Here is a 25923-nt window from a genome sequence, read left to right on the forward strand (position 1 = left end):
TGCAGGCAGCCTGGCGCGTGGGGTCCTCGAGCGAGCGGGCCTCGGCGGAGGCGGCGGCGGCGGCGGCGGCAACCGGGCCAGTTGTGGCGATGCTGTGGCCGCGGCTGGCGGCGACTGAGTGGGCGGCTTTGGCCTGGGAGTTGCTGGGCGCCTCGGTGCTGCTGATCGCGGTGCGCTGGCTTGTGCGGCGGTTGGACAGGCGGCCGCGGGGCCTGGGTCAGAGCGGTCCACCCGACCCGCCGCTCCGCGCGGCCGCGGGCCCAGCCCCGGATTCAGGTAAGACCGGTTCGCGGGTGGGCCCGCTCCCTTGCCCGGGCCTGGGTCCTCCTTCCCGTTTTCTCCCACCCGCCTCCCCGGCTCGGGTTCCCCCGAGCTTCTCCTCTTCGGGCTTGGATCCCTCTCCCCGGCCTGAGTCGGTGTTCTGGGAAAGAGACTTGAAGTAAAACGCGCGAGTCCTTGACTTGGAGATGGTGAGAGCGCCGCAAAGCTGGACGCCCGGGAGCACGTCTGTGCCCAGTTTTGTGGGTTTGAGCCCCCTGATTTGACCGAGAAGGCAGTGTGCACCCTGCGTGCATCCCAGATCCTCCTTCGTTCAGTTTTCTTTCACCGCGTTGCCGGCAAGTTTGGTTTCTTCCTGAAGGATAAACAACAGTTTCTCAAGTACCCTGATAAGGAGATAGAATTTTATTAGCAGAAAGCACAGTTGATGACCCTACCTAGATCTCTTGGGGCTGCAGCGCTCCTTACAGATGACTTAGTGTTTACAGCTGAGGGAGCAGGCCCCAGGAAGGTCCCGCACGGCGGGGATGACAAGTCCAAGGCAGAAGCCATGTGGAGATGCAGGCCTGTTGACACAGGTCCAGCTAGCCCTCCAGCCTGTTGGGTTTTTGGCTGTTTACCTTCTCTCATCCCCTTCAGGAAGTTTCAGGTGACGTCTTTAGTGAATAGCATACTGCTGTGTCCAGGTACACTGTCAGTACTGTGTCAGAAAGCCCACTGTGACAGAAAACCCTGTCGGAAAACAGGACGCCCCAGTGAAAGGCTATGCAGACACTAAGACTGAAGACGGTTAGGGCCAGTGGTGTCTGAAAAGTGAAGGGAAAGCCGCTGTCCGTCTCTTTGCAACCTGATGGACTGTAGCCTGCCAGGTTCCTCTGTCCATGGGATTCTCCCAGCAAGAATACTGGAGTGGGTTGCCCTTCCCTTCTGCAGGGGAATCTTCCTGACCCAGGCAAGGAACCCAGGTCTCTTGCATTGCAGGCAGATTCTTTATTTAGGGTCTGAGCCACCAGAGTCTAAGAAATTACAGTTTGGAGTGTCTTATTTATTTCTTTTTAAATTTTTAACTTATATTTTTAAGTCACTTCAGACAAAAAATTACAAAAATGGTACAGAAGAAATAAACACATGTGAAAAGATGTTCAGCATCACTAGCCAGTCATGAAATTGCAGATTAAACTTACAATGAGATATCACTACACATCTATGAGAATGGCTAAAATAAAAAATACCAATGACATTTGGTAATGCTAGTGGAAACCCTGAGAAACTGGGTTTCATTTACTGCTGATAGAAATTTTTTTTTTTTTTTTAATTTACTGCTGGTAAAAAATTTAAAGGTGCAGTCATTCTGAAGTCAAACTCCCAGTTTCTCAAATAGTTGAACCTGTACTTCACTCATGGGCATTTATCCTAGAAGGTCGAAAACTTATTTTCACACGAAAACCCTTATGCAAACGTTTATAACTTCATTTGTAATTGCCAAAAACTGGAACAGCCCAGATGTGTCTGAAGGATAAAACTGTCACCTTCATGCTGTGGAATGCTGCTCAGCAGTGAGGCCAGACTGTTGATCCATCAGCAGCTCAGATGGATCTCAAGGGCATTATGCGGAGTGAAAAAAGCCAACCTCAAAAGATCTGTAGTGTATAATTCCATTTATATAACGTGAAGTGAAGGTATTATAACAACGGAGGACTCCTCAGTGGTTTTCATGGGTAGAGAACAGTGGAGGAGGTTGGATATGACAGTCAAGGGTTGGCAGGAAGATCTTTGTGGTGATGGAACAGTTCAATAATTTAGCATGTGTGTGTGAAGCTATTCGTGTGATAAACGATCATATGGTAAGCGGTCACGGAGTTACATACAAAGACACAAGAGGAGAGTGACTGCAGAACCTGGTGAGGGTGTGGTTAGTTCAGTGTGTAGTGCCGGGGTCCGCTGCCTGGGTTGGATGCAGTGTTTGAGGTGTCCCACTGAGGGAAGCCACACGGTGAGTCCACAAGACCTCTGTACCATTTTTCAACTTCTTGTGTTTATAATTAAAATATAAAATAAAGAGTTAAAGAAACCCTGTATACATCCACTTAGATTCCCAAATGTTAGGATCTTGTGTAATCATACTGCTTGCTAGTAGTAAAGTCAGGAAGTGTTATAGTCTACAGACCTGCCTCAGTTTCTTAATCTGTATCTCTATGTCTCTATCAAATGAATGGACATGTTGCAGATGCTTCTAACTCTAGCCCAAGGGTCAGTAAACTATGGCCCACAGGCCGAATCTGGCTCCTACCTGTTTTTGGAAGACAGCCATCTTTCATCTATGGCTCTTGAGTGTTTGTAGGTTCTTTGGCGGCTCATAGAGCCTCAAAATTTACTCTCGGCCCTTTACAGAAATTTTCTGAGGCCTGTTGTAGCCTCTCCCTTCTCTGTCAGTGAGGAGCCTGGGTCTCAGCAGCCACAATATATCCCATTATTTGCTGATACCTAGAGGACACACAAAAAGCTTCAGAATCACTAACTTAGACCACTGTGAAAACCTGCCTTCCAGCTGGAGTGTCTGTGTGCCCTTCTGTCTTTACCCTTAGAGGAAAGCATCACATGTTATTTTTCAGTGGCTACATTCCTTCTCCCATTCATTATGTTACTAACTTGTAATACTGATGAGCACATTTGTTTTGGTTTGTATTCCACTTGGAGGTCTCCCCTATCTGTTTGTTTATTTACATAGTTTGTGTGTGTGTGAATCACAGACGTGTTACTAAAAGTCAGAACATAAAATCATTCAGAAGTGTCCTCTCCCCTGCCCTCTGGCCTTCCTATCTGTTTAGCACCCTCCCCTGAAGCTAACTAGTCTCATTATTTTCTGCTTTATCTTTTCTTTCCCACACATGAGCAAATATTTGTGTATTAAGGATATCAGTAACAGAGGATATATGTTTGTCTTTATTCAAGTTGACTTTCTAGCATACTGTGTATTCTGCAAGGCTAATAAGCTTGTATTACTTAGTAATAACTTCATATCCCTGACATTTATGGATACTTTGTCAGTGTCAAACACATGCATTATTTTACCTAATTCTTGTTAAGCTAAGAAGTAGAGCTATTATTATGTCTGTTTTATAGATGAGGAAACTGAGGCTTAGAGTTTACATAACTTGCTCAGGGTCACACAGTTAGTGATATAATGTAATTGTTCTCTTCATGGCTTACTTGGTTACAAGGACAAACCCCTCTTCAGATTAGCCTATATTAAAAAGATAGCTTTAACTGTTTGTAATAGCCAGAACGTGGAAGCAACCTAGATATCCATTGACAGATGAATGGATAAAGAAGTTGTGTTGTGTGTATATATATACATATATATGTGTGTATGTGTATACACAATGGAATATTGCTTAGCTATAAAAAGGAGCAAATTTGAGTCAGATCTAGTGAGGTGGATGAACCTAGAGACTGTTATACAGAGTGAAGTTGCAAGTCAGAAAGAGAAAAATATCATATATTAACACATATATATGGAATCTAGAAAAATGGTACTGATGAACCTATTTGCAGGGTAGCAGTAGTGACACAGATATAGATTACAGACTTGTGGACACAGCAGGGAAGCAGGGAATGAGAGGAACTGAGAGAGTAGCATTGAAACATACATTACCATATGTAAAATAGATGGGAATTGGCTGTGTTTTGTAGGGAGCTCTACCCAGTGCTCTGTGACGACCTAGAGGGATAGGAGGTGGGAGGGAGGTTCAAGAGGGGAGGGGATATATGTATAACTACGGCTGATTCATGTTGATGTATGACAGAAATCTTTACAACATTATAAAGCAATTATCCTCCAATTAAAAATATTAGGTTGGTGTAAAAGTAGTTGCGGTTTTGCATTGTTAAATTTTGCCGTTTGATATTGGAATACATTCTTAAATACATGTGGTTATGTTATCATTTTAATGTGTGTTTCTCCCTTTTTTTTTTTTGCTGATGACTTATTGCTGTTAATTTTATATTTATTTTAGACTATAGAAATGATGTTAAGCAAAAAGCAGATTTGAGCGATTTTTTTTTTTAATTCGAGTTCAGAATGGGCCGTAAAGCATTGAGACAACTTGAAACATCAACACATTTGGCCCAGGAACTGCTGATGAACGTACAATGCAGTGGTGGTTCGAGAAGTTTTGCAAAGGAGACGAGAGCCTTGAAGATGAGGCGCTTAGTGGCCGGCCACTAGAAGTTGACAGCGACCAATAGAGAGCAATCATTGAAGCTTATCCTCTTACAGCTACACGAGAGGTTGCCAAAGAACTCAACATTGACCATTCTGTGGTCATTTGGCATTTGAAGCAAATTGGAAAGGTGAAAAAGCTTGTTAAATGGGTACTGCTTGAACTGACCGAAAATTTTAAAAAATCGTTATTTTGGAGTGTCGTCAGCTTTTATTCTACTCAACAACAACGAACCGTTTCTTGATCAGATTGTGACATGCAACAAAAAGTGGATTGTATACAACAGCTGGCTCAGTGGTTGGACGGAGAAGTTCTGAGAAGGATAACTTCCCAAAGCTAAACTTGCAGCAAAAAAAGGTCTTGGTCACTGTTGGTGCTTTGCTGCTGTACTGATACACTGCAGCTTTCTGAATCTTGGCAAAACCCTTAGATCTGAGAAGTGTGCTCAGCAAATCGATGAAATGCACTGGATACTGCAGCGCCTGCAGCTGGCGTTGGTCAACAAAACGGGCCGAATTCTCCACAATACCTGGCCACACATCACACAATCAACCCTTCAAAAGTTGAACGAATTAGGCTACAAAGTTTTGCCTCATCCGTCATATTCACCTGACCTCTTACCAGCTGACTACCACTTCTTCAAGCGTCTCAACAACTTTTTGCAGGGAAAGCACTTCCACACCAGCAGGAGGTAGAAAATGTTTTCCAAAAGTTCGTCAAGTCTTGAAGCATGAATTTTTTTTTTCTCATTGGGAAAAAATGTGTTGATTGTAATGGTTCCTATTTTGATTAATAAAGATGTGTTTGAGGCTAGTTATAATGATTTAAAATTCATGGTCAGAAACTGCAATTACTTTTTCATCAATCTAATAAATTTTTTTTAAAAGATAGCTTTAGAGTCAGGACACAGGGATGGTATATGCAAAAGAGAATTATCAGGATCAGGTGGAGTTTCTCTCCATTTGTTCATAACATCTGCCCCAGTCCTCCCCACCCCTGCTTTGCCTTGCGTGTGGCTTCAGTAAGATTTTTAAAGTCTTGGAGTGTGTGAGTGGGGGAAAGGTGGTATAAAAATTTATTTAAAAAGAAAAATACAGAAATAACTATCATTCAGCTGTTACTGAATCCAAGCTCACTCTGCTCGCTGCATGACAGGCCAGTGAATTGGAGACAAGGTGTTGAGGCAAGGATTAAGCACTCATTTATGTACCCTTGACACCCAGCTCTGTTTTTCTCACTCTGAATGTCTTCTGAATCTCAGACTTGAAAATCAAAATGCCTACTTGATGTGCAATGGGTGTCTCTGATGCTCAATTCCTAAATCCCCATTTGTATCTTTCATATTCTCTGCCTCAGGGAGAATTGCTTTCTAGGCATCTAGACTGGAAACCTAGGTATTACTATGGGCCCACTACAGTCCCTCCAGACCCACCCCTGGCATCTGATCTGTGGTCAGGACATCCTGTTTCTCTAGTCTGAGCCCTCACCTCCAGCCCCAGTAACTGCAGCAGTGACCCGTGCTCTGTCCTTTCTTACCTTCTCCCAATTTTAGCTGACCGTCCTTAAACCTGTACCATCGATTTAACTGCTCTTTCTCTAAATGTATTGAGGAAAGCTCCAGCTCCAGTTCACATCCATTTGATTGGTGACTGTATAACTTGAACAAGTTACTTAGCTTCTCTGATTTAGGATCTCCATCTGTGAAGCAGGGGTGAGCAACGGCAATAAACTTTCATGTGGAGTTACCGTGAATTTTAAATAACTTAGTGCAGACAGAGTGCTTAGGATAGAACCAGGCACGTGGGAATGCCCCACATGTTAAATATTCGCTGTTTGTCATCGGTATTAGCAAAATGACTTCCAGAGCTATCTGTGGCACTTCTGTTTAAATCTTTGTATAATTTCTCATCATGTATGGAATAAAGTACAGATGTATCTGTAGGATAAATTTCTGGAGTTGGAGTTTTGATGGACATTGTCCAGTTGCTTTCCTGGGGATTTCTTCCTAATTATTCTGTAGCTGGGCTTCCCAGGTGCCCCTAGAGGTAAAGAGCCTGACTGTCAATGCAGGAGACAGAAGAGACACAGGTTCGATCCCTGGGTCAGGAAGATTCCCCTGGAGGAAGGCATGGCAACCCACTCCAGTATTTTTGCCTGGAGAATTCCATGGACAGAGGAGCCTGGTGGGCTACAGTCCATGGGGTCACAGAGTTGGACACGACTGAAGCGACTTAGCACACACAGGCATATTGCAACTGTCGACAAGTGGTGCATCTGTTTCTCCAGTGTGCTGGCCTCCCTAGAATGTTGGTGTGATGAGATTGTATCATAGACTCCAAAGAATATGGGGAAATAATGGATTGAGATGAAGCTTTGAAGTCAACCTTTTTTTTTTTTTTTTTTTTTGGTCACAGTGTGTTGCTTTCGGGATCTTAGTTCCCCAATCAAGGGTCAAGCCCCCTGCAATGGAAGCATGGAGTCCTAACCAGGGAGTTCCCTGAAGCCAGCTCTTTTGCCACTTTTTTTTTAAAAATGGAAGTATAGTTGATTTACAATATAATATTAGTTTCAGGTTACAGCATGGTGATTCAGTATTTTTACATATTGTACTCCATTAAAAGTTATTACAACATAATGGTTATAATTCCCTGTGATGTAAACCTATCCTTCATCCTTGTCTATTTTATTTTATTTTATTTTTTTTTTCATCCTTGTCTATTTTATACATAGTAGTTTGCATTTCTTAATCCCATACCAGATCTTGCCCCTCCCTTCCCTCCCCACCAGTAACCACTAGTTCTCTTTTATCTGTGAGTCTGTTTCTTTCTTGTTGTAGTCACTAGTTTTATTTTCTAGATTCCTCATACACGTAACTACACATAGTATTTGTCTTTGTGTCTGACTTCTTTCACTAAACATAATACCACCCAAGCACTTCTATGTTGTTGCAAATGGCAAAATTTCATTTTTTTGTAGCTTGGCTATTGTGAATAATGCTGCTATGAACATTGGGGGTGCTCATATCTTTTCAGATTAGCGTTTCTGTTTCCTTTTGGTGTGTGTGTATAGACAGATAGGTATATCCCAAAAGTGGGATTGCTGGATCATATGGTAGTTGTGTTTTTAGTTTTTTGAGGAACCTCCATACTGTTTTTCCATTGTGGCTATACCATTTTGCAGTCTCATCAACAGTGTACAAGAGTTCGCTTTTCTCCACATCTCCAGCCTTTGATATTTGTAGACTTTCTGATGATAACTATTCTGACAGTGTTAGGTGATATCTCATTGTGGTTTTGACTTGAATTTCTCTAATAATTAGTGATGTTGGGTACCTTTTATGTCCCTGTTGGCCATCTGTGTATCTTTGGAGAAATGTCTGTCTTCACAGGTCTTCAGGTCTTCACCTCTATAGTTAAGTTTATTCCTAGGCATTTTATTCTTTTTGATGTTATTTTAAACAGGATTTGTTACTTTCTCTTTCTGGTAGTTCATTATTAGTGTATAAAAAAGCAGCAGATTTCTGTACATGAATCTTGTATCCTGCAACTTTGCTGAATTTGTTTAAGGAAAGACATACTTACAACCATCAAATTGATTTTCGTTCTTTTGGGCCTAGGTAAAATGACAATGGATACCATCTTGGCGCGATTGAAGCTCCTGAATCCAGATGAGCTTAGAGAAGAGATTGTCAAAGCTGGATTGAAATGTGGACCCATTACATCAACAACAAGGTTCATTTTTGAGAAAAAACTGGCTCAGGCTTTGTTAGAGCATGGTACACTGCCTTCACACCTGCCTGACCCTAGTGCCGCAGATGCCCCATCCCTGGGCCAGGACACAGAAAGGATTGTGAAGTCTGCAGTAGGGAGCCCAGCTGAGCAGGTCAGCTTTTCTGAAGACAGAGACTTTGGTTATAGTGTGGGCTTGAATCCTCCGGAGGAAGACGCCATGACATCTAAGACCTGTTCAGCGCCCTTCAGTGCCTCAGGTGGTGTCAACAGCCAGAAAGCCGTGCTGAGGGCCTCTGCAGAGGTGCCTCTGTACTACGGGGTGTGCCCAGCCTTCGAGGACACTCCAGCAAGAAATGGTAATGTGACCAGTGGGGTGTCTCTTACACAGGTGGTTCATTTACATCAGGGGAGAGGGATTTTGAAAGATCACAAACTACAGAAGAGAATAAAGAAGACTTTAGTCACCATAATCTCATTCCTTCAAACTAACCATTGTTCACATTTTTATATAGAACGCTCCTAAATTTTTTGTAAATCTGTAGGAATTTTTAGAAATTAAGGAAATTGGATTCTATGAAGATATAGTTCACTTATAAATATTTATGGACTGGCTCCATTTTTTGATTAATCATCTCCCTCACTTTTTTTTAATTCTCTGTAACCTGACCACCTTTTATATTAATGAATGCAAATGGCCAGTGAAGTTATAATTTTCAACATTAAATAATTGTAATTTTAAATAAGACTAAAATAGCATTGGAAAGAAGTATTGAAAGCTTGATATTGATCAGAACGAAGTTACTTTTTGTAAACAGTGTACATAATATGTACATTTTATATATATATATATGTGTAGTCCATAAAGATGAAATTTATTCCTCCCCACCCAGATCTTACTGTTTTGTGTATCATTCCTGACCCTGCTTACTATGTTTTATTTATGTATTTAAATTTTAATTACTTTTATACTTTTAATATGTTTTAATTTACGTTTAACATATATATGTAAGTACATACATTATTTTTATTTTTATAAAATTGGTAAGAGTGTCAGGTCAAAAGGTTTTTTGTATTTTTTTTCAGTATGCATTTTTAAAACTGAAAGCTACGGTCCTCCAAAAGATATTACTATTTTCTGTGAATGAGTGACTTTAGCCTCTCTATAATATGAAATGTACATTTTTGTCTATCTGAAAAGGGAAAACAAGTATCTTGTTTCTGTTCCGTCAACCATACTCATGTTATTAAACTTCCCTTTTGGTCTTTTCAAATAAGGGAAACCTGCCTTATTTTTATATCTAGTACCCTTTTTTTGTGTGTGTATTTTTTATTTATTTATTTATGATTGTGCTGGGTCTTTGTTGTTACACTTGGGCTTTCTCTAGTTGCAGTACACGGGCTTCTCATTGCTGTGGCTTCTCTTGTTGCAGAGCACAGGCTCTAGGGCAAGGGCTCAGTAGTTGCCTTACTTCATGGCATGTGGAAATTGTCCTAAAGCGGGGATTGAACCCATGTCTTCTGCATTGGCAGGCAGATTTTTAACCACTAGACCACCAGGGAAGTCTAATAGTCATAGTTATTTGACTTACTTTTAAAATTATTAAATTTTATTTTTATATCCTTAGGTGTAAAAACTGCATATACATATATAAAATATTTATCATTTATATCCATGCATAGTCATATGATCAAACTTTCTGTGTTCTTTTTGCTAACTGAAGCCCTTTTTTTTTTTTTTGAAGATTAAAAATCTGAAATATTAATGAGAGAAAAAATAGGCTATTGGGTAACAATTGTTAATTAACAAACCCAGGGGGCTTCAAGTGTGAATTAGGTGACAAGGGCTCCAGTTAATCATCTCTGATTTTCCTTTGTCGCTTTTCCCATACAGAAAGGATTCACGTTTATGAAGATAAAAAGGAAGCCTTACAAGCTGTCAAGATGAACAAAGGATCCCGATTCAAAGCTTTTACAAACCGAGAAGATGCTGAGAAATTTGCCAGAGGAAGTTGTGATTATTTCCCTTCTCCAAGCAAAACCTCTTTACCACTTTCTCCTGTGAAAACGGCACCAGTCTTTAGCAATGGTGGGTTAAAAGCTCATTTATATAGCAGTTCATATCTGGCATTACTGTCAGATTTACTCCTGGGTATTTTACACCCTCTTTCTTGGTAACTAGTTTTCTCCACCTTTGAGAGAAGTCCAGTGTGCTGAGAGTAAAGAACTGAGGCCCGGGCCACAGAGCACTGGAGGAGGATGGGTCAGTTGGCTGGTCTGGGTTGAGGCAACAGGAGCTGAGTGGACCAGGGAGCTGTTGAGGCCCCAAAGCTGACAGGGCCGTGGGAGAAGCAGCGAAAGGGCCTCCATTGCCCTGTGTTCTTTCCCTCTTATCGCACTCTCTCCTGCAGCCTGTTGGGTTCTAAGCCTTTTTAGGTGCTGAGACCTATCTACTTCCGCCCCAAAGCTACACCTTCTTCTAAGACTCGTGGTACTTGCTTGCACCTGTACTTGTGAAAGCACCTTGTTGTGCATGTGCTCAGTCAGTCATGTCCGACTCTTTGTGACCCCGTGGACTGTAGCCCCCCAGGCTCCTCTGTCCATGGAATTTTTCAAGCAAGGATACTGGAGTGGGTTGCCATTTCCTTCCCCAGGGGATCTTCCCGACCAGGGTCAAACCTGCATTCTCTTACATCTCCTGCATTGGTAGGAGGATTCTTTACCCCCACATCACCAGGGAAGCCCAAGTGGTACCTGCTTGGCCTCAAAAGAGTTCTCCAGTAGTTGAGCTTGCCTGCGGGAGCCATCCAGCCGGAAACCTGGCCACTGCCACTCCCAGCTCAGGGCCAGAGTCTTGTGAGGGGCCTTTGCTGTCAGCATCATACAAAACCCCAGTGGACTAGCCTCATTCTGGCCCCTCCATGAGCTCACAGCAGCCCTGCTTCCCAGGCTGGCTGGGGTTCCTGAGGAAGCAAGTGGCTCTCCTTGCAGGCAGTTGGCCTTGGATCAAGAGTGCTGTGTGTCGGGACTTCCCTGGTGGTCCAGTGGCTAAGACTCTGCGCTCCCAATGCAGGGGCCCTGGGTTCGATCCCTGGACAAGGAGCTAGATCCCACATGCAGCAACTAAGACCCAGTGCAGCCAAATTAAAATAAATAAGTGATTAAAAAAAAAAAAAAGAGTACTGTGTGCCTCCTCTTCTATCGCTTCATGGAGGCGCTTCCTCCATGGAAGCCAGGATGATTCCCAATACTTACAGGTTTCCCTGTTCACGTTTGGTGACAGTTCCTCAAATGGCTTTCACACACACACAGGTGTTGTGATTCAGCCGGTAGACCTTCCTCTTGACTCTGCCTTGCTGGGGATGCTCTTTGTTCTTGCAAGGTCCCGTGCAGGAGTGGATCGTATCCTTGGCCTTGTGCCCATATCCTTCCTCCCCCTGCTGAGCTTCACAGCCTGTCCTTCACTGCCCGAGGCTGGGACACGCGTCCATCTGCTGCAGATCGTCCTTGTTTCTTAAGCTTTTACTCCCAAGTAGATCATCAGTGTCTATGGGAAAGATTTTTCTTGCCCTCAGTGAAGCACATAGTGGATGATGATAAAATGTTTGTGAAATACAGTGTCTTTCAATTGTCTCTTTGTGACAGACGGGTTGTACTTGTCTGAGTCAGAAACAGCAAGCAAAGAGCGAGCAAACAGCTATAAAAATCCACGCACACAAGACCTCACTGCCAAACTACGGAAAGCTGTGGAGAAGGGAGACGAAGACGCCTTTTCCGACCTCATCTGGAGTAATCCCCGGTATCTGATTGGTTCAGGGGACAACCCAACCATCGTACAGGTAAACCTACTTCTAGCATCATTAGCATCAAGACTACAGGTGATGAAAGCTAAGCTCAGAGTCTGCCGTTTTCTTTCAGGAAGGGTGTCGGTACAATGTCATGCATGTGGCTGCCAAAGAGAACCAGGCTGCTGTGTGCCAGCTCACCCTGGAGACGCTGGAGAACCCCGAGTTCATGCGGCTCATGTACCCGGATGACGAGCCGCACATGCTGGAGAAGCGCATTTGCTACGTGGTGGACCTGTACCTCAACACACCGGACAGAGTGGTATGCCTTGTAGCCATCCTGGGGTGGAAATAGTATTTGGGTATTTATTTACCGCGTCCTTGCGCTGCGTCAGCTTAGAGGAGATGCGCATTCCTTGAGGTCCGAGAGCAGACCCGGTCACACTTGAGAAGAGCCCCCTGCTGGCCTGCATACCTGGATCTCAAGTGGGGTGGAGCCGCCCCCAGGGCACTTCCCTCCTGGCCTTTGTTCAGAGAGGCTTGAGCTGAAAGGAGGGGGAGTGAATGCCCCAGAGCTAAGGGGAGCAGGAAGTAAAAAGGTTTTGGTGCCTTACAGTCCTATGTATGTCTGTTGTTTACATTTAACATTATGTGAAGAATATTTCCTGTGGGGTTAAAATGTTCAGTGGGGTGACTTTTTTTTTGTTTTTAAATATTTTATTCAGTTATTTTTGGCTATGCTGGATCTTCATTGCTGCTTGGGCTTTTCTCTCTAGTTGTGGAGAGCAGGGTCTCCTCTCTAGTTGCAGCGTGCAAGCTTCTCACTGCAGTGGCTTCTCGTTGCAGAGTGCAGGCTCGAGGTGCGCGTGCTTCTAGTTGCAGCGTGCAGGCTCAGTAGCTGCAGCTCATAGACCCTAGAGCGGGGGCTCAGTCGCTGTGGTGCACAGGCTTAGTTGCTGTGCGCACGTGGGATCCTCCCCACCCAGGGATTGAACCTGTATCTCCTGCATTGGCAGGCAGATTCTTCACCACTGATCAACCAGGGGGCCTCCCAGTGGGGTGATTTTTAATGGTACATAAGGCTTAAGTAAGGATTCTTGAAACAGAAGAGTTTTACATATTTATATAAGGGAGAACCCAATGATGGCTGAGAGCCAAGGGATGTAAATTCTGAGTGAAACCTAGGAGTTTGAGAAGTCATGGTTGGCAAGAGAGGAAATAAAGACAGCCTAGTGGATTATTTTGTAACATACTGAATATGATACATTGAAATGCAGAACTGGAAGCAAGAATAACTTTTCTCACAAGAGAGAAAAGGACGAAGGGAAAAATTTTGGCCATGCTGGCAAAATTAAAGAAGAGCATAAAAGAGAAAACAGTGGTTACATGAAAGCAGTAGTAAGTGTGAAATAGGCCAGAGAGAACAAAGTCATAGTATATTAGACTAAGTGTGAACAAACTGAATCAGGGTGTGTGACAGTGCAGTTGGGAAGTGTGACTTCTTGATGCGATACAGGCCTGTGTGCCCTGCCGGAAGTGTAATGCAGTGTTTTTCATGCCTGTGTAGCGCTCGTTGAAAACATGCATGTGTGTCCACAGAGGCCACTGGATAAGTTCTTGAAATTAGGTGTTACAGATCCCATTCTTCGACCACGAGGCACTGAGAGTAGGAATCGCTTAAAGTGTTGACCTCCAAGCCCAGGGCTCAGCAGAGAGTGTGGTGTGGAGGAGAGGCTGGATGAGCCAGGAGTGGCTAGAGGAACCAGAGCCCCCCAGCTGTGCGGGAATGAAAGTTGCTGGCAGGTGTGAGGGGTGTGACTGGGGTCAAGCTGCTAAAGCTCAGAGCAGGTTAGGAAAGTATGTTATGTGCTTGAGGAAGAGGGGTAGCCAGAAGGAAGGGGAGTGTGGAGGGCGCTTTGCACTCTGATATCTTGAACACTGAGTGGACACAGCTGGCCTTGATGTGCAGCGGCCCCAACCCCCTGGGCCTGGCTGGGAGCTGTGGTGATGCTGCAGCCTTGGCCACAGGGCTGGAGGCGGCTCAGGTAGATGGTGGACTGGGGAGGGCCTGGTTAGGAGAAAGCAGTCAAGCCAGGGCTGGCAAGGGGCAGCCTGTCCATTCAGTCAGCTTTACTGGAGCCCAGCCCTGATCCTATTGTGTGTCTACAGCTGCGGTGGGTGGGCCGGGTGTGTGTGGCAGAGCCTAGTGGTCTTCGGAGCCCTGGCTGTTTACTGTGTGGGGTAGCCAGGGGAGGTGTCAGCAGCTCCTGGAGACAGTGAGATGACCTTAGAAGATGCAGAACGGGGGTGGAGCTGCTCTGAGGGAATCTGCTTGCACTGGGGCCTGGGGTCACCTTGGAGAAGGACTGGAGCCGGGAGTGTGGATGTGGACAGCAGGGCCCTGGGGACTCTAGATAGCTAGGAAAGATGCTCTGAGCACATAGCATGGCATGTAGAGGGAGGAACCCTAGAGCTGGAATGTGTGTGGTGGTTGCAGGTGGACCTAAGCAGATTCTGTTTTGGCCGAACTGCCTCCTAGTCTGCAGCCATCCAAGTGAGCATGCGGGGGGCGGTGGCTCCACAGCTCAGGGGCCTGCTGGTCTGTGGGGAGACTGGGGAGGGATTGAATTGGAAAACCTTGTGGAGTCAGAAGGGGAGAGTTTCATTTATTGCAATACTACGCATTGGAGAGAATTCTGACTACAGACCAAATCATGGGCTTTGCTCAATTCTAGATCTTGTTTTAATCTATTTGTTTTACCTTATGAGCATTGATTTTAAGACACTGTACTGGGCCCTGAATTGTTAAAGCTGCTGTTTGCTGACCAGGTGTTACACCCTAGCTCTGTTGTAAGCTCTCCCCAGCCACTGGACACACAGGGACGGAGCGTTATGCTGGGCTAACGCCCTGGCATAAAGTAGATGTATGCTAGTGTGCCAGTTACTTTTCAGCTATAAAGACACTGCCTTTTTATAGTCTTTTATTTTTAAGGGTTTTTGTTTGTTTTACTAAATACCTATTTTTAGTAACTTGAAGCAACTTTATGAACCAAAAAAGTTTATATAAGTGTTCTTCTTTTGCATTTCTCCCAGGGCTATGACACACCATTGCATTTTGCTTGTAAGTTTGGAAACGTAGATGTGGTCAATGTGCTTTCTTCACACCCTTTGATTGTAAAAAACCCAAGGAATAAATATGATAAAACACCTGAAGACGTAAGTACCTATTAAAATCTTATTACATAGTTTTAGAAATGAAAATAATTACAAGGTCTGCAACCACAGCTACTGTGAAGACACAAGTAACTGTGTGCATGTGTTTGCCTTATGGCAACAGAAGCTTGATTGTCAAGTAAGATGTACTCTGAAGAAGATGCCTCTGTAGAGCCAGGAGGGAGTGAACTGCCCTAGTTTGCAGATTTTATTTTCCTGAACTGGGTGGTCAAGCTGTCCTCAGTGGCTCACTGTGTTTTGACAAGTTCCCTCTGCATCCTTCAGCTCACCAGGGTCAGAGAGAATGTGGGAGGTGGTGCTTGTGCTGCTGATGGTGGTGGTTGTGGATGATGGAGATGGTGGGGATGGAGGCGGTGGTGGTAATGTGAGACGATGGTGAGGATGATGGTAACTGGTGAGGGATAATGGAGACGGTGGTGATGATGTGATGATGAGGATGGTGCTGCTCGTGTGTTCTCTCGGTGTGTACCAGGAGCTGTCCTGCGCCCCTCTTCTATTTTCTCACCTGGCCCATACAAGCCTTAGGAACAGGCCTTGTCAGAATGTATGTCAACAGTTGAGCAAAATGTGCTTTAGAGAAGGCAGCAGTGCCTCTGTGCAGTGAGGTAGAGAGGAAGGTGGACCTGAAAGAACTGGAAGATGAGTTACTTTGTAACATGCAATGGGAGCTGTTGGCTGGCTTGGACCTGCCAACCCTGTGGAAATAGAATTTGTAAGATCCTGTTCTGGCAGTGGCACCTCCTTTTCATTTGCTGTGATTATGTAAGTTGCACCCACTTCTGTAGCAAGTTTAGAATTCACATAAAAAGAATAAAATTTACCAGCCAATTCTGCAACTCAGAAATTACCATTATTTTGGATAAATCTGACTCAGCTTTCTGTGTGCGTGTGTGTGTGTGTGTGTGTTCTCAATATAAGATGGTGACACATTTTTGTTTTCACTTTTTATTTTGTGTCGTGATGATAGCCTTGATAGTTTCAGGTAAACTGGCTGAGGGACTCAGCCATACATATATATGTATCCATTCTCCAAACTCACCTCCCATCTAGGCTGCCACATAATATGAGCAGAGTCCCATGTGCTATACAGTAGGTGGTGACACCTCTTTAAAGCATTGCACATCTCTCACAATCAGTTACAGAGTTTAAAAGAAAATGGTGCACTACTTGAAGGGTTCACTGTGCAGTGGTAGTTTGTTTTTCTCACAGGCTGGCAGGAGATGGTAATTTTGTGGTTCCTTCCTTTTTATTTTAAGGTTATTGGTTTTTTATTGTTTGTAGCTAAAATGTTACAGTTCTCTATATTCTCTAATGTCTGAGAACATTGATTCCTGTAGTTGCAAAAATGAAACATCTATGTCCCTGTTCAATAGAAGTTGTATTTCAGTCCAGCCAAACCGTAGAAGATAGGCTCCCAGGCAGTGAAGTGTATGTATAGTCCTGAGGTATGGACATGTCTGCTCTGAATTGATGGTTCACCTTAAGGTTTCCTTTCCTTGCAGAAAATTAGGAAATGTAGACAGCATGAAGAAAGAAGGTAAAATTTACCTGTAATCTCAGAGTTTGTTCTCCTTGTCCTGGCCCCTTGGAGCTTTTACAAAACATTGAAGAAGGAAGATTGCATTGTTAAACATACATTTTTTATTGTGGGCTTTATGAAATACTCAGTGTTAGGATCTATCTGTCCTTGTTGTGTTGACTTTAATACTTGCTTCTGCAAAATCATTTTCATGATAAGAAAACGTGATAAATTCGATTCAGAGTGTTCACTTATTATTATTATTTTTTTTAATAGGTTATTTGTGAAAGAAGCAAAAACAAATCTGTGGAACTGAAGGAGCGGATTCGAGACTACTTAAAGGGTAAGGTGAGGAGTGGGCGCCCAGAGTGAGGAGGCCCTCCATGAAGGTCCTGGCAGCATCTAGGCTGCCTTGTCTATGGGAGTGAAGCCAGGGGGCTGTTGGGACCCCCTCAGAATTACCCTGGGTTCCACTTCCCTTTTCTGGGAGACCAAGTTGTCTGTCACTTGACTGTTGCTTGCGGCCTCACCCCTTGACCTCTGCAGCCTCTTGGGCAGCAGGTGCCTCCGGCCCCTCTTCTTTGGCCACAGCCTGCAGGGCAGCCAGAAGGCGGGAGAGGCCTGCCTGGAGCCCCTATGTCAGTCGTTTGGTGGCTCCCTCTCCTCCACCGCCCTCTGCCCAGGCTGTCCCCATCTCCGTTTCTGTGACCTCCCAGCCCTGGATCACCACTTTCCAGGCCAAGGGCTTCTCAGACCAGGGCCCATGGGGCAGTCCTTCCTGCTCGGTTTCCCGGAGCTTCCAGCCTCTGGCCCAGAGCGCCCAAGCTGTGTCCCAGCCAGCCTACAGGCTCCAGGGCACCTGGCGGTGGAAAGCCCGGCTTCTTACCCCCTTTTTCCTCTCTGTTGTTTCCAGGGAGTTTGAGCAGTTGGCAGCAGCTTGCTCAGTGGCCTTGCTGCAGATACCGGAAGCTCTTTGCCTCCCCTGTGTGTTCATCTTTATCTACTTCTCTCTGATTTCCATTCCTGCCCAGATCTCTGGTGGTTTCTTTAGTGCAGGGCTTGGTGAGGCCTCTTGGTATGAAGTCTTATGGGCCCCCGGCAGCCACCACCATCGCTTGCGTGGTGTCCTTGGTGCTTTCCTGCCACATTGTCCCTGTGGCCTCACAGCCTTTGTCCTTTCCAGGTTCCATATCAAAGTGTGTGATTCCAGGTCTGTTTGGAGATATGTGTTCAGTGATAACAAAATTGTAACATGAAACAGAATAGGAGTTGGGGGAGGATGGAGGTTGACATGCATCTTCTTTGTAAGGTTTCTCCAGCTCCTCTTCAGCTGCTCTGGTTCACAGGTCCCTCTCAGTCCTCCTATGAACCTGGGAACAAGCATGTGTTTGCTTTTCCCCTTTCCTTTTTTCTTCTCCTCCTTATTTCTCTGCAGAGGAAGAGTGTGGGGCTCGTTAGGTGCAGGAGTCTGGCACAGACTGACCTCTCTTCAGTTGCTCTGGCTCCAGAGCTTTCTCAGCCTTTTTACTGTTAACATCTTTGACTGGCATGCAGAGCCTGTGGGGTAATAATCCAGCTGATTCTCAGGCTGATTCCCAGGGCCTAACGGCCACTGTCGGAGAAGGCAATGGCAACCCACTCCAGTACTCTTGCCTGAAAGATCCCATGGATGGAGGAGCCTGGTGGGCTACAGTCCATGAGGTCGTGAAGAGTCGTACACGACTGAGCGACTTCACTTTCACTCTTCACTTTCATGCATTGGAGAAGGAAATGGCAGCCCACTCCAGTGTTCTTGCCTGGAGAATCCCAGGTACGGGGGAGCCTGGTGGGCTGCCGTCTGTGGGGTCTCACAGAGTCGGACACGACTGACGCGACTTAGCAGCAGCAGCGGCCATTGTGGTGCAGGCTGTCCACACACATCACCTAGCCCCATGTGTTTTCTCCTTCCAGGTCACTACTATGTGCCCCTCCTGAGGGCAGAGGACACGTCTTCTCCTGTGATAGGGGAGCTGTGGTCTTCAGACCAGACAGGCGAGATCTCTCACATTGGCCATACTGGAGGCTTCTCCAAAGACCCTGTTCTGACCCTTCGAGCCTTTGCAGGGCCCCTGAGTCCATCCAAGGTGAGTATCTGTGGAAGGTTCTGGAACAACTCCTGGCTGTCCCCACCAGGAGTGCTGGGTTTTTCCAGCCTTTTGCTTTGTGCTTGGTCCTGGAGACCAGGTCTCATGAAACTCCAATGAGTTGTCAGTGATGCTTCAGAACTTTCCTGGAGGAACAAGTGTCTTGACCCTATTATTGTTAGCTAGAGCAGGTATGTGAAAAGCGGTGCTCCCAAGAAATGAGGTTTACCCGGGCTTACTCTCCCCATGTTGGCATTACCTGCGCCCCCCCCATCCGTGCCCATGGACCTTGCACAGCATATGCCCATTCCATTGTACTTGGATTTGTGCTGTCACTAGGAAACTTCCACTTGCAGACTCTGAAGTTCACCTTCCAGACAGAGGTACTTCATATACTGACCTGTATGTACTCTTTCCTCTTAGTAAAAGAAAGCTGTGGTTAGTTACCTTCAACTATAAAATGTTAGGAATAAATTTAGCTGCATGAAACATAAAAAGCATACACATTTATTGGGCAGCAGGTCTGTAGGGTCTCCCTCAAAGCCTCCTGGTTCAGTTCTGACCCTTATCCCGGCCCAGACCTTGCCAGGGTCCCTCCTGGCCTCTGCTGTGATACAACTGAAGTTCCATAGCTCCAGGGCAGGAGGGCATGTTGCCTGCACTGTGTTTGGGGTTGGGCGGGGCCACTGCCTGGCAATGTGGGTGCATAGCACATCTCAACACACTTTCTGTTCTAGGCAGAAGATTTTCGCCGACTCTGGAAAACCCCGCCTCGAGAGAAAGCGGGCTTCTTCCACAGTGTCAGGAAATCTGATCCAGAAAGAGGCATTGAGAGAGTGGGAAGGTACTTAAAGAGCACGAAGTGCCAAAGAGCCGAGTGGTGGTGTCTTGTGTGCTGTGTGCCAGTGTGCTTGCTGATCGGGACTTTCAAAACAGTAATTCCCAGAAGTCCTTACTGATAGACTTTAAAGCCTTTTTACTAAGGTTTAATTTGCAGAGGTGTACACTGCAGCCTGTGCAGCAAGGCTCCATGAAAACAGTCCCTCCTGGCAGTCAGGTGGGGCGTCCAAGGAGCATGAGGCTGTGTGGGGAAAGGAGCCACACAGGAAGACTTTTTCTTAAAATATGTGCCCAGCTTTAAGTTCACAACTTGAAAAGGACCTCAAAACATTTATGTCTGGCCCAAACTAGAATTGTCTTTAACTTTGTACTGTTGTTTTATGATAACCAAAATGTTCTTTGTTAGTGGAGTTTTACAGTTTGCCCTTTTTTATCTCTTGTGAGTGTTGGTGTGAGTGGAATGGTTTGTTTGTAAGTGGTACCTTTCTCACCCGTGACCTTGACTCATTCCATAGCACAGTCTTACCCTGTGAGGGGGGCACTGCTTCAGGAAGTTAAGCATACTCTTTCAGCCCCAAATTTAGGATAAAATGAAACCAAGGTTGCAGGTGCAGTTTGGGCATTTCTAGCATAAAGTGGCTCTTTTCTGTGTAGTCAGTTCTGTGAGTTTTTCTTCTGCTCTCAAAACTGGTTAATTTGCTTTATTCTTACAGGGAGCTGGCTCATGAACTGGGGTATCCCTGGGTCGAATACTGGGACTTTCTGGGCTGTTTTGTTGATCTGTCTTCCCAGGCAGGCCTGCAAAAGCTGGAAGAATACCTTACTCAGCAGGAAGTAGGCAAAAAGTACCTACAAGACATGGGAGAAAATGCAGCATGTCGCCAGGAGGAAGCCTCAGCCCTAGGTAAGGACACGCAGTGCGTCCAAGGCTGGTGAGACTGGCAGCCGTCCTGTGGCCAGGTCTGTGGGAACCTGTGGCTTCTCATTTTCTTGCCCTTGAGGGGCACAGCTAGGCCTGCAGCCTGTAATTCTGTCTGCAAGGTCCTGCTTGACTTTTTCCAAGGTTTTCTGTCTTAAGCAACAAGGAGGAGGCTTTGAACATGGGAGTGACTTGTCACAGGGTTTGTGCTATGCGCGGTGACATCCCGAAGTCCCCTTATCAACACCTCTGAGAGCTGGTTTCTCTGCCTCACAGGCCGTCAGAGGAAGTGCAGCAATTCCATCTCTGTGAGGGCGTTTCTAGATGAAGATGATGACATGAGCTTGGAAGAGATAAAAAACCGGCAAAACACAGCTCGAAACAACACCCCGCCCAGGGCAGCTGCTTTTGGAGACTTGGGGTGTGACATCCTCCCCTTGGAGCAGACAGAACTTATCGAAGCCTCAGCCCCGACCAGTCCCCACAGCAGCAGAAATGGGTTTTGCAGCCCTCTAAGGGATGGCAAGACCCTGGGTGGGAAGAGGCCCAAGGCCCAGAGTGGGGAGGAAGACCTCCTGTCACCCGTCTCTGGCTTGACTGTTGAGTTTGATAAACTGAACTTGCAGAATCTAGAAAGTAGCTTTTCTAAGACACCAAATCAAAGAGTGAAAACTAGAGATAAGAAGATCCTGACATCAAGAGTGAACGCGGGAGGAAGTGACGTGTTAGAACCTCTTGCTGCTGATAGACTTGAAAATAACCAGGGAAGGACAGAAAATGAGATGTCTGCTGGAATTGCTAACATGTGCCTGAATCCGGACGGTTCTGTGCACGAGCCCCGCTATGGCAATGGCTCGGAGCCCTTGGAGATTCCCGCCTCAAAGGAGCCTGTCCAGAGGCTCTTCCTTTTAGGGTATGAGTTGGGGAGCACGCACATGTGTTGGTGGGTGGTGGGCACAGGCACCAGTGTGATTCTTGGACACTTCCCTCCACCCCGGCCAGCCTGACAGGCACTTGTTCAATCTGTCTCACGAGTTGGTGGCTTTCTATCCATCCTCATTGGTCCTCCAAGCCAGTGGGAGACAGCATTTTCCTTCCTGGCTCCTCCTTGTGTCCACTGTACTTCCCACCATGACTGAGCTGTCCTATGAGTTTTAGGAAGAAAGGCCATCTTGGGGTCAGTCTCAGTTGTCCAGCTAATGGCCTGTTCCCCCTTCTGCTCTGTCTTCCTGGAGGTGGTAATACACAGAGCGCGTCTTGTTAGCAGGGCTGGGGCCGGGGTCTCCTCCCTGTGGGTAGCACGTTCCCTCTGCCGTCCCCGCCCATGCTAGTCCCACCCTCACCCTCACCCCCACCCCCAACCTGGATTGCAGCCTGCAGCTAGTGCCTGTGGTGGTGGTAATGGACTCAGTGGTGCTGGATTTCTGGGTGTAATCATGGAGGTTCTTGCTTCTTCTCGTGCCTTCTAGAGAAGAGCCGTCAAAACTGGATCGGGATGTTCTGGCAGCCCTGGAGTGCACGGACGTGGACCCTCGCCAGTACCCGGCCGTACACAGGTGGAGGAGCACTGTCCTTTGCTACTCGCCTTTGGACAGACAGAGGTACCCACAGGCCCAGGGATCAGAGTTGCTAGATTTGTGGGGAAGTTCACACAGATCCGTTAACCAAGCTGGTGGGAAGTCCCCTGACGTGTGGCTGGGGTGACAAAGTAGAAGGGTGCTGCTGACAAGTGGGTACGGGACGGAAGTAGCCCAGGTTCCTGCTCAGGGTCACATGCCACTCGTGTGGGGAATGGTAATGAGCTTTCAGTCTTCAGGGCCCACAGCTTCCAGGCTTGCAGCACCTCTGCCAGTGTTCTCTCGGGGGCAGGGGCCCAGATCCTGTCTTTGGCCTCCACTCGCCCCATCCCATCCAGCCGTCCATGCTGACTGCCCGTTCTTGGTTTCCTCAGCTGGTCCAGCCCCTCGCTGAAAGGGAAGTTGAAGTCTCAGCTTTTGGACGTCAGTGGCCCTCCTAGCGGCAGCCCTGGGAGAAGCAGCCCTGCAGGCAGCAGCCCTGGGAAGCCTGGCTCCACACCTCACGCCTCCGGCCTGGGCAGCCCCGGGCGCTACAGCCCTGCCAACCGGGGCCACCTCCGCAGGATGGCGCGCCTGGCCCAGCTTGCCACTTTGTAGGGCCCATGCACACTGCTGGGGTTCTTGGTTTGTTCTTTGTTGTTTTGTTTGTTTGTTTGTTAAGAAAAGTACTGTGTTTATTGCTGAAATTTCACATGCCAAAATAATATTCTGATTAACTTATCAGTCCTTATTTAGAGAGTAAAATAATTTTAGAAATTGCAAATACTCTGTATAAAATTTAGCTTTCTGTTATTTGGAGAGAAGGTGAACACAAACTCCTGCAGATTTTCTGAAAACCCTCAGTGTGGTTACACACAGGCTCTGTTAGCCGCCCCAGGTGCACACGTAACGGAAGAGGGCGCCAGAGAGGCCAGGGTGCCCCCTGCTCCCTCGACAGTGCTGCGCTCCCTTCCGCGCTTTTCCTGAAACACAGGTGAAGTTTGCACCTCTGCCTTTTCTGGGAAGGGTCTTTGACTTTCTAGTTCATGACAAAAAATCCTCTCTGCTTTGCCGGTCAACCGTTGATTAGACACTGACAAGGTGGGCATCCAGGAGAGCCTTGCATGTGTCGGACACTTGCAGCGACACTTAAAGAGTTGGGAGTCACTGAAGACATTTAAGTGAGTGACCAGATGAAACTAGCTTTTTTCTAGAGGAGAAATGGTAGCCGCTGGGAGTCCTGTGAATAGTCTCACGCAGGACTCACTCACCAGCGGTCCTTGGAGGGTGTTTCCTTTCTCGCCAGCACTTGGCCTCTCACAGTGCACCTTATGTAGCTGCCAGCGCAGTGTAATAAAGTAACCTGAATGTTGTTCCCTGGTTTTGAGGTGTACCCTGTATTTTAGAATGCATTTCAGTTGGACTTGCTTTATGAAAGAGCATCACGTTTTAGTAGAGACAGATTTGCTCTGGAGGAAATATCTGATCCCAGTTCTGTCCTTTCAGTGTGGTTTGTCTTCCTTCCCCCTGGGCCATACCTGCTGGAGGGTTTGCACATACAGAGCTCTGCATCCCGGAGGGCTAGGACATTGCAGCCGAGTGGAAGGCTGTTTCTCCCGTGTTACCAGTGACCACTCACAGCAGGGTTCTGGGGGCATTGCCAGTGTTTGATCAAAAGTGAAAACTACCAATGCGTCTGCTGTCCAGTGCCTTTTGTAAATCCCTTTGATTCTTCTGAACTTACTCTTTGAGACTATACAGTGATAGGAGGTAGACATAAGTGAGAGTCTTTTATTTGTAAAGATTCTGAATTGAAACTTACGTTAAAAAAAAAAAAAGCGCTTATTTCTTTCACACAGTAACAAGACATAGGTCAGGAATATCAGACCTGAGATTAAGGTTTTAAAATTCAAAAGGTTGTTACACAGGGTGTTCTCACTTGTGTAGCAGACGACCTAGACATAAGAGAAAAATACATTCTGTTCCACAAACCAAATGGCGTTTTTAAAAGACATCTCTAGCCTCAAAGAAATCAGAACACAGATGTAGTCATAGTGATGATCTGTTTTCTCTAAAATTTGACCATACCATCCTGTATATTGTTATAAGTATTCAGATGGAAATTAAAGTAGGGATGTGCCCTAACTTTGCAGACTGCTGTTCCTGTTTTCTCAAGTTTAGACCTTTGATTATTTCTCCACATTTGTTTATATAAGTTGGCCCTGATTCCACTAAATGCATTATCATGTGTCCCGTGGCAATTTTACATCTTTTTAAAACTACTTAATGGAATAAATTATTTTTAAAACCATGTGGTAATCATTCTAAGCTTTTAGAAAGACCTCTCTCAACTGTGCCCAGGAAAAGTGCCCTTTTTAGCAAACTCTCTTGCCTAGAGAATCCCAGGGACTGTGGGGCCTGGTGGGCTGCCGTCTATGGGGTGCACAGAGTCGGACACGACTGAAGCGACTTAGCAGCAGCAGCAGCAAGCAGTGTTTGGGTTAAACAGAACATCAGTCTGATAGTGGTTTATTTGCTATCTGGGGTCCTTTCATTCCTAACACAGTTGTGAAAAGCCTTGCTTGGCATCAGTTAAACTAGCACATATTTCCTAAATGTCCCATGAAATAGGAAGCCTTTTTCTGTGATGTTGACAATCAGTGTGTAATGTCTTTGGTTGGAGAGAGGTGATGGGAACCCCATCATGGTGGGTGGTGGCTGTGCCGTGGGCTACAGTGCAGGGGCTCCAGAGGGTCCCCTCTCCTGGGGAAGAGCAGGCGCCACACACGCAATCAGATCTTCTGGGGTAGTTTTTGGATGTTTCCAGAAGCGTTCACAGCTCAGAGAGGATGGTTGTAGGGTGACTGTCTTGTAGGGTACAGTTGCCAGTCACTGGGCACATCGCCATCCCATCCCCAAGCCAGGTGTGCTCAGGCAGTCAGAGGCATGTTTCTCATTCCGTGTGGAGACCCGCAGGCAGCTCTGGGTCACACCTGCCCTCGGGTTCCTTCCTCAACTGTCTTGAGACACTTTGGAACAAACAGCAATGCAGCCCAGTAGGAACCACTTTCATTCCCACTGCTGTCAGTTTGGGATCCCTTCTGACACACAGGCTCTTGGGGTGGGTTTTTATGTTGGTCACATTTAGGATGTCTTTCCTGACATTTTGTAAGTTCTTGGTCATATGTCCCACCTCAGGGTGGTTTCCTGGACCCTTGTAACTGACCCCATCAAGACACCCTTGTCCTGCTCCTGGGCTCACTTCCTGTTTCTGAAACGTTGGCCCTGCTCTTCAGCAATCAAGTGCAAAGGGTGGACACGCCACTGAAAAGACAGGTCTGCAGACAGGACAGCAATATGACCACACAAACCCAAGGAAACAGGGAGGACCTGCAGGTGCTGACGGTCTGGGTGCCCAGGGCTCGACTACGGGATCTCACAGCACCCGAGGCCAGACACCTGGTGCTGCCTTGCACTTTTCTGGTTTTGGACGTTGGCACAGCCCCTGGCTAACTTGTCAAAACTATTTCTACAGATTGGTGTATGGTTGTTGCTTTTAGAAAACCACTTAAGCTCCCTGTCCTGGGTCAGGGCCTGTCACCGAGGCCCCTCTTGGGCAGATACCCTGCAAAACTTCAGCCCAGGGTACCCAAGATACTGGGGAAAAGGGCTTTCTGCTGAGACTTTCTCTGCTATTTGGGGCTGCTGTTTGTCATG

General features: G+C 46.3%; 1 protein-coding gene across 1 annotated transcript; it reads left to right on the forward strand.

The window, feature by feature from the left end:
* ANKLE2 (ankyrin repeat and LEM domain containing 2) lies at positions 1–24517 on the forward strand. Its single transcript, XM_055550937.1, has 13 exons — positions 1–276; positions 8119–8589; positions 10125–10319; positions 11876–12069; positions 12149–12337; positions 15109–15231; positions 17045–17111; positions 18719–18891; positions 19629–19735; positions 20445–20635; positions 20927–21563; positions 22120–22251; positions 22602–24517. The coding sequence occupies exons 1-13, from the start codon at positions 90–92 to the stop codon at positions 22822–22824; spliced, it is 2889 nt and encodes a 962-aa protein (XP_055406912.1). The 5' UTR covers positions 1–89; the 3' UTR covers positions 22825–24517.
* Positions 24518–25923: the final 1406 nt, after the last annotated feature.

The sequence above is a fragment of the Bubalus kerabau genome, chromosome 16 (genome assembly GCF_029407905.1).
Source record: "Bubalus kerabau isolate K-KA32 ecotype Philippines breed swamp buffalo chromosome 16, PCC_UOA_SB_1v2, whole genome shotgun sequence".
In the NCBI taxonomy this organism is placed as follows: Eukaryota; Metazoa; Chordata; class Mammalia; order Artiodactyla; family Bovidae; genus Bubalus; species Bubalus kerabau.